This window comes from Branchiostoma floridae, chromosome 4, assembly GCF_000003815.2.
Source record: "Branchiostoma floridae strain S238N-H82 chromosome 4, Bfl_VNyyK, whole genome shotgun sequence".
NCBI lineage: Eukaryota > Metazoa > Chordata > Leptocardii > Amphioxiformes > Branchiostomatidae > Branchiostoma > Branchiostoma floridae.
In genome coordinates this window covers 10,170,899-10,187,835 of record NC_049982.1, presented here as the reverse complement: position 1 = coordinate 10,187,835, position 16,937 = coordinate 10,170,899, and the positions used below count along the sequence as shown (strand labels likewise).

The 16,937-nt window shown below is 40.6% G+C and overlaps 1 protein-coding gene across 1 annotated transcript; it reads left to right on the top strand.

Moving 5' to 3' along the window:
• Nucleotides 1-290: 290 nt before the first annotated feature.
• Nucleotides 291-16,620, top strand: LOC118413563 (mucin-like protein). Its single transcript, XM_035817087.1, has 28 exons — nt 291-657; nt 805-1,003; nt 1,125-1,363; nt 1,823-2,054; nt 2,421-2,657; nt 2,972-3,103; nt 3,223-3,432; nt 3,625-3,876; nt 4,018-4,222; nt 4,645-4,811; nt 4,945-5,091; nt 5,561-5,689; nt 5,903-6,031; nt 6,189-6,311; nt 6,551-6,688; nt 6,820-7,065; nt 7,265-7,573; nt 10,749-10,823; nt 11,193-11,305; nt 11,659-11,717; nt 11,976-12,133; nt 12,405-12,561; nt 12,952-13,004; nt 13,349-13,472; nt 13,823-13,959; nt 14,323-14,534; nt 15,378-15,437; nt 15,868-16,620. Exons 1-28 carry the CDS (start codon nt 622-624, stop codon nt 15,889-15,891), a joined length of 4,302 nt encoding a protein of 1,433 aa, XP_035672980.1. The 5' UTR covers nt 291-621; the 3' UTR covers nt 15,892-16,620.
• Nucleotides 16,621-16,937: the final 317 nt, after the last annotated feature.

Below are 16,937 nucleotides of genomic sequence, written 5' to 3'. Positions count from 1 at the left end.
ACGTCTGACAGAATCAACATCCCAACAGCTTTTCCCTTCTTCGACACCAGACATGCCAGTTCATATGTAAGTTATCATGATGTGATTCTGCATGCTGTATCAGTAGGTGACATCTTGTATAGAGTTTTTTGGACTGATGTATAGGCAATATCTGTTTTATTTGTAGCATACTTAAAGCAAAGGTACGAGTATTAACCATATTACGTAGTACAAAACATGCAATATTAAACACAATGGCTTTAGATGTTGTTGTCTACCACAGTAGTCAACATGTATTACTAAACGTTTCAGATTTGTACCAATGGGCTGATCAGCTTTGGAAGACGCTACTGCAGCTACATACCTGTGCCTTTCCGTACCGGAGGCAGCACGCCTGTGATTGCTCCGTTCTGGGCGGACCATGACCTGAGGGAGCGCTACGGCCAATCCAACGTGTTCTACCAAGAGTACAAGGGCAAGGTTGTGCGGCTGCCTGCCAACAACGGAGGCGGAAGAGGCAATAACGTCGCCATCCTTGCAGCTAACGTGGTGACGCGCGTGGTTAGTGACGTCACAGCATACGGTGGTCTGACAGGTGGCGACTTTGACCCGTCCTGGATCGCCGTTATAACTTGGGCCAACATGACGGCATACCCGAGCACTAGCAACCCTCATGAGGTGAGCGGTCGAATGTTAAAAATCTCTTTATCAAATAAAAGAGAGCTCTGAAAAGTCATTCATTTTGATTTTATTTGATTCAGCCAAGTCGTTCAACTCGGCGCTATGATTCTGGTACACGTTTACATGTTTGTTGTTTATTTGCAGACTGTAACGCATCAGCTCGTTCTTGCCACTGACGGAGTGAAGTCGTTCGCCATCTTCAACTATGGCGCGATGAACTGGCAGCAGACATGGCGGGACGCGCGTAGCGGCTACACGGCAGCTGACAGTGTCAACTTCTTTGACTCCAAGTATTCTGGGATTCCAGAGATCTTCAATATCAACGACTTCGATGGGAACACCGGTATGTGCATTCAGTTATTCTGTATGGCAGAACAAAAGCCAAACCTCTATCTCTCTATTACAGCTGCTTATCATTTTGACTACATTACATCAATGGTTACCGTGTTTATCTATTCCTGAAGGTATCCGCGGCAAGTGGTTCTTCCGGCTGGACGTATCGGCAGAAGGAGACGTGAACTACGACCAGCTGTGTCTTGGGTGGGCAAGTCTCCAGGACGAAGCCCTGTTGGTGAACTACACATTGGACAGCCAGCCGTGTCCGTGCTCGTGGACACAGGCCACACGGGATAGACGGTTCCGAACATACTGGGACGACATGTGTGTTGAACTTCGCTGGACATCACCACTAGGAATAGGCCAGGTATGCGAGATAATCTTTAAATTGTATTTCGCCTCAATCAGATCTCATTGAAATTACGTGCAGATCAATGTTAAGATGCTAGAAATGCAGAAGAACTACAAGTAGTAGATACAACTAGCTACGTCGTATAGTTGATGTAAGTTCCATATCATGTAGGTTCCCTCAGGCTCCCTTTCCACTAGACGACGATTACGATGCGCTCTCACTGCGACCTAAATAGGATAGGTGTAACCTTTGATTTCATACGGGGTATATCATATAGCATGTAAAAGTAAAATAGCAGCAAAACGCACAAAGTATTAAAAAATTCGTTTCCTTTCTATACAATTCGTTGAGCGTTCTGTCAAATTCTATGTCGTAGAGAGAGCGCCGTGTTAGTGAAAAGGGGGTATTAGTGATGTATTCATTGAAGTTACATGTAGGTTCCCTGAGTACTGTATTCTTCTTCCTCTATTATAGAGATGCTGTTACAGCGACATAGAGGACGACCCAGAAGATTCAGGCGCCCTTCTGCTCGGCTTTCCCGGAGGAGGGTCCCTGAGTCTGTTCGACCCTAGAGTAGACCCCGAACAGTACCGGGCCCAGGACGTCCTCCCCAGGTCCTACTGCTGCTTCCTGTCCCGGAACTGTGACCTGTACTACCGCTACCGCCCGTCCGACACCTGCGAACGATACGACCCGCCGAGATGGGGTACGTCATAGTTTAAATGTTACGTTTTAGAGGCCATTTTTCAGAAAACCATGCAAATTTAATGTTTTGTTTTAATCAGCAAGTGGCAACAGTAGTATTAATTTTCACATGTGTTTTCAATAGGCCGAAGAAGAAATTAGACATGATTATGAAGATATGCTTTTGAAACAAAGTAAAAGCACACATGTAAAGAACTAATTAAATGTTCTGTATTTTATAGTTTATAGTCAGATACTTAAATTCAAAATCAAAGACCATGATATTTCAACTTTGACGCTTGTTCAGAGAAATAAATCCAATTGTTTCAATCTTAACATTGATATAATTGTATTGAAATGAGGAATGATTTGTCACCTCTTCCCAAAGCCATTGGATTGGGAGACCCTCACCTGACAACCCTGGACGGAAAGAGCTACACATTCAACGGACTGGGGGAGTACCTGGTGCTCGGTGTCCCAGACGCCATGTTAGTGGTGCAGGGCCGAACTAGAAAAGCGGTGGACGTGAATGGCACGGCGACAAAGGCGACTATTTTCAGTGCCTTTGTAGCCAAGCAGGGCGAATCGTCGACAGTTCAAATGAATCTCAAAGACGATGCATCAGGTGATTTTCTGCCAAGTGTTGATAGTGAAAGATTGTGTTCCTGTTTATGTCCATCTTGTTTACGACATTTAAAATCTCAGTTCTAAGTATTCTTTAGTGCTTTTGAACAGCTAAGCGATGACTAGTTCATTTGACAATGCATTGTTTAGTAATTCGTCATTAGAAAACAGTTATCATTCTAAAATTCCCGACAGCACCCTGATCGTTGACAGAAAACTTGTCAACTTTTACATATGGGCACTTTTGCCTCTACTTAAAGTAAATATGGTATGCGCGCTTCGTATTGCTAACCAAATACCCGTCTTGATTTGCAGGAATAGACGTTTACGTGGATGGTGATCTGTTTAGCAATTTTACGAATTTTGAGGTAGGCGACGGTCAAGACTTCAACAGCGTCACGGTGTCCAAGGGAGCGAATGGTTCCGTTGTTACATCGTTCTCCTCAGGTAATTATTGTTGAAGCTGGTGAAAAATGCACAAACAATATTGATGTATTTGCTTTTATGTGAAGGACGGAATGTAATGTGATGAAAGTGAAATTTAACCTTAGACTTGTCTTTGATAGGAATCGCCGCTGAAGTTGCAGTAGACGTTGGGATAATGACCATCACCGTGATGGCGCCTCCAAGGTTCAAGGGCAACACTAAGGGACTTATGGGACTGTGGAATGTTGACGTCACTGATGACTTCACTCGACCAGACGGAACCTCCATTTCAATCAACGCCTCCGACTCAGACATTTACTATTCCTTCGGACAACTGTGTACGTTCCGAAGTATCAATCATGTCAATTCAATTAAATGAATCTACTCTGGGCTGTTCATTACCCTTCTCATGATCAAAAAACGTGTTCATGTACACGTCTTATCAACTTGATAGGGGGATATGGACAATTCTAGAGACCAACAGTTGCGGTAGGAATCGTACAGACATCATGTTTTCAAAATCAATGTTTCTATATCTACAGGGACGTTACCGAGTCAGACTTCTATCTTTAACTATGGAAGTCAGAGCTGGAGGGACTTTGCTAACCCGGACCCAGACTTTGTGCCGCTCCTGGAGGTACAATTTGCCACGGAGGAACTGAGACAACAGGCTGAAGAATTGTGTAGAGGCAACAAGGAATGTCTGTTCGACACTGCTGCAACGGGTGATCTTATGACAGGGGCAGCAACTGCCAATACAGGGGAAAGATTCGTCCAAGATACGTCACTAATTGGTAATAATTTTTAAACATTCCTAATGGGTGACATCTGCATTTTATCAAGGACTGAAAATTAAGTATAGGAAATTATGTTGTTTTTTTTTCTTAACAGTTGGATCCTTTATTTTGACATAAGTTTCATACCATTTTTCCCAGCAAACTTCCCTCCCAAAATCTTCGGCCCAACCGTCGTCAACGCCACTACTGGAAGAGAAGTCAGCTTCGGCCTGACCGCCACAGACATCAACAACGACACCGTCAGGTTCAGCGCACAAAATATCCCTGGCAACGCTGTGTTCGATAACGCAACAGCCACTTTCTCCTGGACACCGTCGTCTCAAATCAGCAGCTTAAACATGAGGTCAGGAAGCAGGCATTGTTTGCTTAGCTAATATGAAGTTTACAAATTTAGTGCCGATTTCTGCCATGTACGTGTACAAATGCACATTGTTGAAAAGTCATTTGTCAATAGTTTTTATCACTTTGAATGGACGCGAATGACACGAGGTCAAAAGGTCACGGCTTTGATTATTCGTGACCAGACGCCTTTTCCTTTGGAAAGTACTTTACACAATTTTTCTTACTAATGATGTAAAATGGATGTCTAACTTCGGTTAGAGAAGTAAAAGGAGAGGGAAGGGCTCCTCCTTCCAATGTCTTGCCCTAGACACCACTGCCGCTACGGCCTCAGGTGCCTCCTTGGGACCTTTATTATTGTCAATACTTCCAGTTATGAATTCTATGATGTTTCTGAATGGTTTACCATTGCGAAATTTACACTAGCTTCACGGCAAGTGACGGCAAAGGAGGGACATCTATCCTGAGACCAACGGTCAATCTTTGCAAGTGTGAGAACAACGGAACGTGTGACTTCGACAACTTGGCGGACGACCAGAACATCGACTCCTTACTCCGGGTCGTCGCCTGCCTGTGCGGTCCTGGACTTGAAGGTATTGTTTCAATCTTTAATTCATAATGTACAGAAATTACGTATCAGTTTCATTGACGGCATCTTTTTAGATATCATGAAAATATTGAGTTTGTAACAATTGATTAATTAGATAGTCATAATCTCTACTGCAGGCACGTTCTGCGAGGTTGACATTGACGGCTGTGAAGACGACCCTTGCTACATGGGGGTGAACTGCACCGATGTTCCGGCTCCTGGAGTTGGCTACACCTGCAGCGCATGCCCAGAAGGCATGGAGGGTGATGGTGCCAAATGTCGTGGTAAGGGAGTATGCTTGTGAAATAGTTTTTCTTATCTGTACTTGCAACCTCGGGACGAGCCACTAGAAATAGCCACAAACTGAACGGTCATAAGTCTAGGACAAATCGATATAGCAACTCACCGATCCCGTATATGAGCAACCTGCTCAATGCATCCGGTCCATAATTCCAGCATTAGTAATACTCCCCTGATATCAGACAATCGTCAAGTTTAAACTATGTATATATGTATATAGTATTTATTCCTAGGAATGTGTAATATTCGACTCTTTTTATTGTGTGTTTTGAATGTAAATTGAACACAATTCAGTAGTCCCACTGCGAATTTTCAATAAAGTCATCATCTCATCTCATCTCTCTCAACCTTCTCTAATCTAAAATTTGTCTAAATGAACCAATAGTGCCATCGTTAAGAATCAATACGACAATACTCTATGGAAGTCATAAAACTCTATCTTCTTTTATTCAGACATAGACGAATGTACGAACGGCACGCATAAGTGTGGACCCAAGGCCGTGTGCAGGAACGAGCTGAGGAGCTACAGCTGTGAATGTCCTTCCGGATACAGACTCACCGAGAACAAGCGGAATTGCACAGGTACATTTGAATATAATATGCTAAGCAGAGTAATTTTTTTCGTTTTCAAAAGTTTGATATTAGCCACATACTGAAAGTTTCTCTCGAGGACATTTAGAAAATATTGCTTACCCTTATATTAATTCTCTATCATAAAAGATTGCTTTATCATTTGAAAATGATTTCACATAGATTCATCTCGCAATGAGAACATATGCGTAATGTTTTCCACAGATATTGACGAATGCGCCGATGGTGTTAGTGGATGCACGCAGCTCTGTAACAACACAGAAGGAGGATTTAAGTGTGACTGCTATGATGGATTCTTCCTGAATGCTACCAATAATGTCACATGTTATCAAGGTTCGATCTCTTGTGTTGTCACCCGAATGACTTCCATTTATTTCCTTACAAATGATCATTTTCCCTTTCTAGTGTTAGAGTGCTAAGGATCATTTCTTACTGCGTCCAGCCATACAATACGCCAGTGAAAGTTTCGGATTTTACATGTTCTTCTCAGACCAAGCAGCAAGGAATGTCTGCGCAGTATCTCTCTGTGAGAACTGTCGAACTGAGAATGGCGTGGCAGTTTGCTTCTGTCCTTCTGGATACAAACTCGCCGCAGACAACATCACCTGTGAAGGTAAGGAAAAAATAAAATTAAGTTTTCACAGTGTGACAACAATCGCATCATCGTTCTAACCATGTCCTTATTAAATACCCTTTATCTTCTTCTAGACCGTTGTCTCTGTGTGATATCGATTTTTCTAATGTACAATTGCTGAAGAGTCATACCTACATCTAGCTATCAATGGTGTTGTCTGTGAAAGAAGTCTAGATTTGTGTCTAAAGAAGTTTTGTTTCATCTTTACGATGCAATAGATGTCGACGAATGTGCTCCTGGAAACGAAGATCTGAACAGATGCAGTCAGAAGAAGAACTGCCAAAACACAGACGGCGGTCATACCTGCTCTTGTGACATCGGATACCAGCTTCAAGATGACCTAAGGACTTGTACAAGTCAGTACAGCATACTGGTTGTTTGATAATTTTTTACTGAGCATTGTTGCTATAGTTGTAAGCATGGGCTACGTCTTATTCTGCAGTTTATCACGCTATATAATAATCATTTCATCGCCTTTCCCATACAGTGTGCGCAGAAGGACGATACGGTGTAAACTGTGCTGAAATCTGCGGCTGCAACCGTGGTGAATGTAACGTGACGGTGGGCTGTGTGTGTCCCGCCGGGTGGAAGGGTGCTCAGTGCGAGGTGGACGCAAACGAATGCGAGGATGACGACATCTGTCCGTCGAACAGGACCTGTGAGAACAGCGTGGGGTCGTACCAATGCGTGTGCAGCCCAGGATTTGTTGCAGGAGATGCTGATACCTGCCTGGGTACGAATTACGAATTACTCCATGAAAATGCTACACTAGTCATTGTAACTACTGCATATTGTAAAATCATTTTTGCTTAGTTCTGTTAGTTCTTTAACTTTTTTCACAGCAACAAGTGTACCAAATGCATTCTACCAAATGCATGCATTTTGTTAATATTAAATTGAATAACAGGAATGTATATGTCTGTTCTCTACAGACGTAGATGAGTGTGATGCCGGCCATAACTGCCACGCGTCAGCAAACTGCACCAACACCGTTGGTTCCTTCACCTGCACGTGTGGAACAGGATACGTCGGAGACGGTGCGGTGTGCGAGCCAGCTACAACAACACCACCAACATCAACAACATCAAGACCAACAACAGCGGCATCGAGACCAACAGCAACAGCATCGAGACCAACAGCATCAACATCGAGACCAACAGCATCAACATCGAGACCAACAGCTACTGTGTCGAGACCAACAGTGTCCCAGCCAACACCGCCACAAACCTCTCCAACACCAGGTCTGTTTGTTTGTGTGTCTGTCTGTTTGTCTGTCTGTCTGTGAAAAGCATACCTCAACTTTTCATGGGTCGTGAGAAGCCTTTCATGGGTCGTGATGACATCTGGTAGGTGGGTAAGGGTGGTGGGAATGTTGGACATGAATAACTAAAGAATGTATTCATAGATCGTTACGACGCTAAGTAAAGGTGAACATTATTAAACCCGAAGCATGGAAACCAGGGTCACGTGTACATAATCTATGAGAAGACGCTACAATAGCATTCTTTGCTAAGATAAGTAATACTTTCAACAATGTCTGGTATTTGGATAGAGAAGATGATAAACTAAGAAAGTTTATGCAAATGAGGACTTTATTTGCACAGTCAAAGGAAACTTCCGATGATGCTTTACTCATAAAGGTTAATATCATCTGGCGAGGGTATCAGATCGTTTTATGCTACGTTGTATTAATTTTGTGCATAAGGTAATGGTTACCGTTTTACCATAAACCAATCCTTTTTTCATCATTTTCTTCTTGTAAAGAGAATGAAGAGGCATACTTGTGTAAATGTTTTTACTTGTAAATATAATACTTGTGTGACTCAACAGTGCAACCTTCTGCATCATCTACCGGGCCACCGTCTGTACTAACTACTACACGGTCCGGAACACCTGCAGTAACTTCTAAAGTGCCGACTGCGACTCCGACTAAACTCTCTACTACGCCGGCTACAGGTGCAAGAATGCATGCTTATTAACATGATTATATAACTACTATAATTTTAACATCATCCATTTCATTACATAATCTGGAAGCTTAATAATATCAATGTTAATGATATGACTAAAACAACTGCTTATTCACAATGATAAACCATTTATTGACACCTTGGTTATTTTGCTTTATCATTATGTTCTAACGGCACAACATATCACTACCACTACCAGGAACAACAGTACAGGCTTCTGCATCCTCAACTCAACAACAAACTGTAAAAACTCCAACTCCGGTCGGCACAGCTGCATCAACATCTAATCCCTCGTCTATGACTCCGTCAAAACCGACAACACTAACACCAGGTCTTTATGAGAACATTTTCTTAGGGTTTCTATGAACGTTGCTTTAAAAATTTTCATTTTCAACTTATTAGTCTTATTTATTTCGAGTTAAGTACACAAACGTTATCATTACAATCCTTTTGAGCTTTTGAATGACACAATATGCTATTACTTTGATCAGCAGTACAATCTTCCGTACCTTCGACGGAACAGCAAACTGTAAAAACTCCGACCCCGACCCGTATAACTGCACCAACATCCATGGTTCCGTCACAATCAACAGCACAGCAAACTCCAGGTCTTCAAAACACTCTTTTTGAGTTTCCTTTTTATTAATTTTTTCATTGCTTTTATTTTTGACTTATTACTCATGCATATTGAAATTTATTGTAATCCAATGCTTTTGATTTTTTTAAATAACGCAACATGCTATTACTTTGATCAGCAGTACAATCTTCCGTACCTTCGACGGAACAGCAAACTGTAAAAACTCCGACCGCGACCCGTATAACTGCACCAACATCCATGGTTCCGTCACAATCAACAACACAGCAAACTCCAGGTCTTCAAAACACTCTTTTTAAGTTTCCTTTTTATATTTTTTGTTGTTTTTATTTTTGACTTTTTACTCATGTGTATTGAAGTTCAATACCCAAACTCTATCATTGCAATCCAATGTTTTTTTTGCTTTTGCTTGGATCAACAGTACAATCTGCTGCACCTTCGACGGAACAGCAAACTGTAAAAACTCCAACTCCGACCCGCGTAACTGCATCAACAACTAAAACCCCGACTATGGCTCCATCAAAATCAACAACTCAACAAACTTCAGGTCTTCGGAACTCTTTCTCTGGGCTTCCCTTTCCCCCTTTTTTTAGATTTTTAACTAATTTCTCTTGCATACTCCAGTTCAGACCCCAACATGCATAATTTCTATCCAATGTTTGGAAGTTTTTTTTTAATCACACAACATGCCTTTGCTTGGATCAACAGTACAATCTGCTGCATCTTCGACGGAACAGCAAACTGTTACAACTCAAAATCCGACCCGTATAACTGCATCAACATCTAAACCCTCAACTATGACTCCATCACAACCAACAACACAACGAACCCCAGGTCTTTGGAACTCTTTGTTTGGGTTTCCCTTTTCCCCTTTTTTAAAAATTTATTACTCTTGCATATTCCATTTCAGAACCCAACCTGCATCATTTCTATCCAATGTTTGTATTTTTTTAATCACACAACATACCTTTGCTTGGATCAACAGTACAATCTGTTGCATCTTCGACGGACCAGCAAACTCTTACAACTCAAAATCCGACCCGTATAACTGCATCAACATCTAAACCCTCAACTATGACTCCATCACAACCAACAACACAACAAACACCAGGTCTTTAGGAGAAAATGTCCTTTTGGTCTTCTTTTTTCATTTGTAGCTCATTTGTAGCTCATTACCCATACACATCCCAGTTTAGTACCCAACATTCATCATTGCAATCCGATGCTTTTGAATTTCTTGAATGACACAACATACCATTGCTTGGATCAACAGTACAATCCGATGCATCTTCGACGAGACGGCAAACTGTAACTACTCCCGTTCAGAGCAGTACAGCAGCCCAAACATCAAAGCCAACGACTGTTAGTCAGTCAAACCCGACAACACAAGCAACGTCAGGTCATTAGGGAGAACCATTTTGTTTTCCTGTGTTTTCATTCATTTTTCTACATCCTCTATGACAACCCAACGCATTTGCACATTAATCCGCATGGCTTATTCCCCGCTTCATCATCTTAGTTCACCATTTATAGTACTAGCTCAGCACACAAGCATTCTACGCTATTCCATTGCAAACGTGTCTGCATGGTATGGCCGAAGGATCCCACAAGTAGTTATCATATCTGCATGTGATACTATTTCACTTTTCCTTCTAGGTCCTATAGTATCTGTACTCACCACAGTGTTTATTCTAGTGGTCAACGTAGCTGTTCTCTCCAGGACATCTCAATTGAGGCACCAACAGAGTCATTTGCACTAGCTGTGAATAATCCAGAAAGTTTTTGGCTTTAAGGTGAACGAAACTATCATAATGAACAAACCATCTAATTTGATCCACATTGTAATTTCAGAAACAGCGTCTCGAACTGATGGCACTGCTAGAGCAGCAACAACAGCTCCAGCGCAGACAACACCATCTCCAACGGGTATCTATCTATATTTATCTATCTATGTATATCTATCTAATCTATCTATCTATATCTATATCTAGTCCTATATCTATATCTATCTATCTATCTATCTATCTATCTCAATATATAGATTTTTCTCTTAATCTATAAACTGGAAATTTATATGCTGGTATTTATACGCTTACAACTGACAGTGACTACATTGAACCTACGTGGTACCTAAGTCAAATTTTAGAATGACAGCAAATCACAATACTAGGCTTTCTTCTGACAGCTTTCAGTCGTACACATTTTGCTTAAGTTCCTTTTTCAAAGAGAGCAGACATGCAACGGCAGATGACTGGATAATAGACATGCTTTAACATAAAGCTTCATCCGTTGTAGTTGCCGAAGTGTCTATTCCAACGGAGGTCACACTGGAGCGGAACTTCACCCAGGAGCTGAACAATAGGACACACCCTGTGTTCCAAGAGCTGGCCAGCAAAGTCAGAACTGAGGTAGGTGTATTCATGTTAATATCCGGAACGTTCACAGTTCTCCTTTGTCTACTGTTTATGCCAAAACCGTTTGATATTTGGTGTGTCTTATTACCTGGATGCCTGACCTTCATAGACGACTGTCAACCTGCTAATAACGACGCTGGTGATTTTCACATACATTTCCCTATCCGATTAAGCAAAGCAAAATAGTACTGTGAACCTTACTGCAGCTGGGAATACGTTTTGTTGATGTTTAGATTACATCACATTCGCATGGTGTATATTTCAAATTGGCAGCTTATAAGACATAGTTATAATATTGATGTATTGTTTATCATGTAAATTGACCAATTTGTTTTTATTCCCTTAAGGTGTCAAAAGCGTACCAGAACAATCCGAACTTCCAGCGTGTGGTAGTCAAAGGCTTCCGGTAAGTATTTTTAAAGAGTTGGAAAGTGTCCAAAAGCAAAATCTACTACCTGTATATATAATTTAGAAATACTGTGACTCAATGATTGAAATTGTTAAGTGGCTTTTTCTTCAACGTATTGTGGTACAGAAAGGTATAACTGGAGAATTCAGGTAATCTTGATACTTATTACAAACATCAACTTATCACACTAAACCCACATTCAGTCTTTCACATTCTTTCAACGTGATTTAGGTAAACATTTTGTTCTTATTTAAGATCTGGGAGCGTCGTTGCCAGTTTGGACACGGTCTTCAAGAACAACCAAGCGGTCCCTGACCCTGTGGAGGCCGTGGCGCTTCTCAAGCGGTACATCGACAACAACGGGGGGAAGCTGGGGGATCTGGCCGCTAGTCAGGTTGCCTACGCGCCTCCAAGTAATCATTGTTCTTTTCTACTAATTTATTTGAACAAAATGTAGTGTAGTCTTAATCACAAGTTCCGTTATGAAAGTTCGAAAATCTATCGAAGCAAGCATAAGTCACTAGATTACTAATAGTTTAATTGCAAAAAAAGTTGTACGTTCCTGTCTACTACAGGACTTGCTCATAAAAATAAAGCTGCTGGATAACGAAAATAACAAATGGAAGGGTCAGGAATGTATTTATATACAGAAATACTAAAAAAAAAACATCTACACATTTTCAGACACTACTGCAGTGCCGATCACCAACTGTAACTGCGCCGCGGAAGTCAACTGCGTCAGCTACGCAGGGAGGTGCCTGGCGTTCTGCAGTCCCAACCCGAATTACTGCCTGAACGGTGGAACGTGCATGGACTCAAACAGTGGAACACTCTCTTGCCAGTACGCTTAATTTGCAACCAGTACTTTATATAGTCGATTTTGAAATGAGCTATAGATCTCAATAATCCAGATGTGTTTGGAGGACACTGGGTGACATTGGTAATAATATGCCTTAATTAATGTCACATTTGGAAAATAAAATCATTATCATTATTATTGAAGGGTTGAATAATTTACAAAGCTCACCCTCCTGTATACCTCCTATACTATTTCGGTTAGATCAGGTGCTTCCCACATGTTTTAGTCTCAATCAGCTTCTTTAATGGAAGGTTTGGGCGACCTACTCTTATTTTGGCATAAAGAGTACATAGGGAGATGAATATTGTTGACAGGAATATGAAATATTAATGATGATGGCCTTCACATAACATGGTTTTGCTTGTGTTTCAGGTGTACATCAAGTTTCATTACGACCTACAGTGGCGATAGATGCGAGAGTAAAAGTAAGACGAGAAAACTACTCGAAGCTTTTGATTTCACTTCAACTAGGCTAAACTTATTTTGAATAAGATGGTATTTTCATTAAGACACTCGTTTCATCTGACGACCTAAAGAAAATAAGACAGTTGTAGTATGCCAATGCATGGCAATATTTATACATCTATTTTCCGATGTTAGCATGATGACAAGACACATGGTGCGCCAAGATAAGTGATAGCACTAACTTAAGCATTTGGTCGATGAATACCATAAATAGTATGTTCACGATGCTCATACTCAATTGAAATAGTTTAAGATGCATATCGTCATGACTTCGCATGAACCATGGCGAACCTGTTCCTACCAGGCACAGGTAATGTTGTGTACGCGGCAGTTGGGGCCGTCGCCGGCTTTCTCCTTCTCCTCATCCTCGTCCTTGTCTCCGTGAAGACCTGCATGAAGAGCAAGAGCCAGCCGCTCTCGGATAACACGTAAGATTAATATACATCTGATTATCTGTATATGTACTTATAAAGCCCTAAGCAGTAGGTTCACCTTCGTGAATTGTCAGTGACAATACACTACAATAAAATTATCACCGGTACCTTTCTTTCACTAGCATCTGTCCTGTTCCTCGCTATGATAGCTAGAAATTATAGCTAGAGAAAGAGTAACTTAGACTTTGAATGTTTTCGAATATGTTACAGTCAAGTTGCTTTGTTTGGAAAGGGGGCGATGACATGTTATACTGTCAAAGGAAGATGCAATATTAGAATGATATGACTGAATTTCTTGGTTGTGGAAAGTCTGTAATATGACGAATTCTCTTTGGTTTCTGCAGGTTGTACGCAAACCGACGTCCCGTGAACTACGCCCCGGCCGGGCTGGAACGTGGCCTGAGAAGCACGAGCGCCGCCAAGTACAGGCCGTCGGTCCACGAGTCCGGGAATGGTGCTACTGTTGTGTACGACTTTTCTGGTGCGGGTTATATAGGTTTAACCTTTACTAATATCACAGCAAATAGACATCTATATCTATATGTTTGATATCTACAAAACATACAGTGACACTAACACAACATCATATATATAGTGTATGAATTTCTGGTGACTTCATTGAACGTCTTGTTAATGTTCGTCGCGTCAGCAAATACATTTTGCTGTAACCTTCCTGGCTGCATATTACATATTTTACTGTATGTTTACTTTCTAACACTACTGACCCGCATCCTTAGCATGGGAAAATGTGTGTCAAAGTTATGCTAACAGTGCATGCTGATTTTTATTTCATTATTTTGAATATTTTGAAGTTACAGTTTGATTTTGATTTGAACATCAACAGGCAAAACCAAGCCATCTGGACACCATTACAACAACGTCATCTATGACAACGTGGGCGCTGCTCCCCGGAGTAAGCCTGACGATGGAGCGATCATCTATCACAATCCGATACATCAGCAGGAGCAGCCGTACCAGTCGCTGGTTGGGCGATATCAGCAGCCAGCAACAACCACCTTCACCGGTCAGAAGGTTAACAATGTCCGAGTTAACGAGGTAAAATCATCTCTATTATACCATCGACTGTCTCCTTTCATATTCTTCTGCTGGCATTTGCTATTGTGTTTTCTAACGTCATCGTAACATCCAGACAGACAGCTTGACTCAGCCATTCACTTCTAACTCTGTACCACGTTTTACATAATAAACACGATACTGTTAAGTAGCCCGTCTTGTCTGAGTTGAACCGTTTCTAGATCTCATAGTCATAGGCATTGACTACTTTTGATGCATTAACTTAAAAGTGTTTCTAAATTGATATTTTGATATCCTCATATTTCACATGCCGCTTTCCATGGAACGTCTTTTCTTAATCAAATGAAGTATTGCATTGACCATATTCCAATAAACTATTTTGTCTCTCCAACGAAAGAGATGAACATTTGAATGAATATGTGCTGTGTAAGACACCACATTTTCTAGCACACATAAGGTTCAAAAAGTAATTTGCTCACGTGACATATTGCAAAGAGGACTAATGGAAAGATCAACGCGACCACTGACAGTGGCAGAGCTAAGGCGAACTGCGTACATTCACTACCCTCACATCCTCCAAAATGTAGCGCCACACAAGAAACTTTTTTAAAAAGTATATGATAAGAAGTACAACAACTGTTTGTCGGATTATAAGCATAGTAATACATTCATTGATCTATACCAAACTGACGGTAAAAAGCAAATCATCTTATTACTACTACTAAAGTTTCAGTCAAATCAGCGACACTAATGAAACAAACATTAACCACAGTTGTACTAACGTTGCAACGACAGAGGAAACCCTAACTAACATTGCGTGTTTTTCTTTTCAACTATTAAAACACCTTCATTTGCTACCTCCAGTTCCAGATACCTAGGGCAAAGTCGCCTTACGGGCCAGCGACAAGTTACTACTCAACAAAGGTGTTGGTCTTTCTCTACCACTTGACCTCAAGGGCATATCTTTGGAATCATAACTTTTTTAAACCTAATGCTGTCTTGTCTGCTAACAACTTTCATCACCTAAATCTAAGCTACAATTTGTGTACACAATTCTAGAGACTGCAGTTGCTGTGTAGTATAACTGAAGGTCTTTCGGGCGCTGCGGGCAAATTAAGTTAATTCCACATAAAACAAAGGTGGTTGTTCCCTTGCAGGACATTATATACAATCATGTAATGGTAATCCAACCCTCATCAATATGCTAATGATATTAGAATACTATAATGTAGACTAAATGCTGGTGTCTATGTACGTGTAGCTAATGCTTACATAGTCTAGATGCTTAGCAAGGGTGCTAACAACGGTGCCATGCTTTTCCTGAAACCTTCACGGCATTTATTTCTTATTTCAGACTGGTGACGATTCCTACCTGTAGACCATGACCACCCAATGGACTTTCTAGTGGACCCGACCATAGTCGTTTGACTAGAATGGACTTAAGTTAATATATATATTCCATATATATATACGGAAACAAACAATTGTTTGGTTTAATGACAATATTTTTTTTCGTTATTAGGCGTAGATAACAATGCTGGTGCCTTAATAGGATTAATCCTAGTACTATATAATAGCTGGTTTACATTACGAGTAATTTTAGAATAAGAGCTGCTGCTTTCTTTGTGGTGTTATCTATTAGTAAGGATACGTTACGTTTTAAGGAATATATACTACTAATTAAAGAGGAGGGTTCAAGCGATTAAATCGTCACGACATAACGATCAAATATCAGCACCTGCATATCAACTTGTTCAAAAGGAAAAGAAAATTTGAAATTCACATAATATCTAACTCCAAACATATCAAATGCCAGGAAGTAATTGTAAGGTAATTTTGAAATCTAAAATATATATGTAAGATATGGTGAGCATACACTATTTTTGAATGATAAGATTTTTAAAGGCTTATATATGCATTTTCACAAAATGATGTACATGTATGTGTATATTGTATATTAAGAAATTGATTAAGAAGGAACTTTAGGTATTTTACAAGCAGACATGTAAAGAGAGGGGACTTACAAATCATGTATTTTATATATCTATGGTGTTCTATATACTATACTCACTGTGTCACTTACAATAAATTACAAACATATTCACAATGTAATCAAGATTTATCAAAACTTTATCACAGCAAACGTAACATTCTCTTATGAACAATAGTTGGGCAGCCCTGGCTGTGTGTTCGTTGCAGCCAAACCAATAAATAAATAAATAAATAACAATGTGTACCAAGACCATCAAACAAAATTAGTATCTGCTGTACTTTGAAATAAATACCTTGCTAAAGCCCCGGTCACAAGAATCGTACGATTGACTGCGATGGAGGTTTTATGCGCGGCATAAGCGCAGTACGTCGTAAGTCGGGGAAGAATCGGAAGCAATAGTTTAAATATATGAAGCCGTGGTCACAAGGATC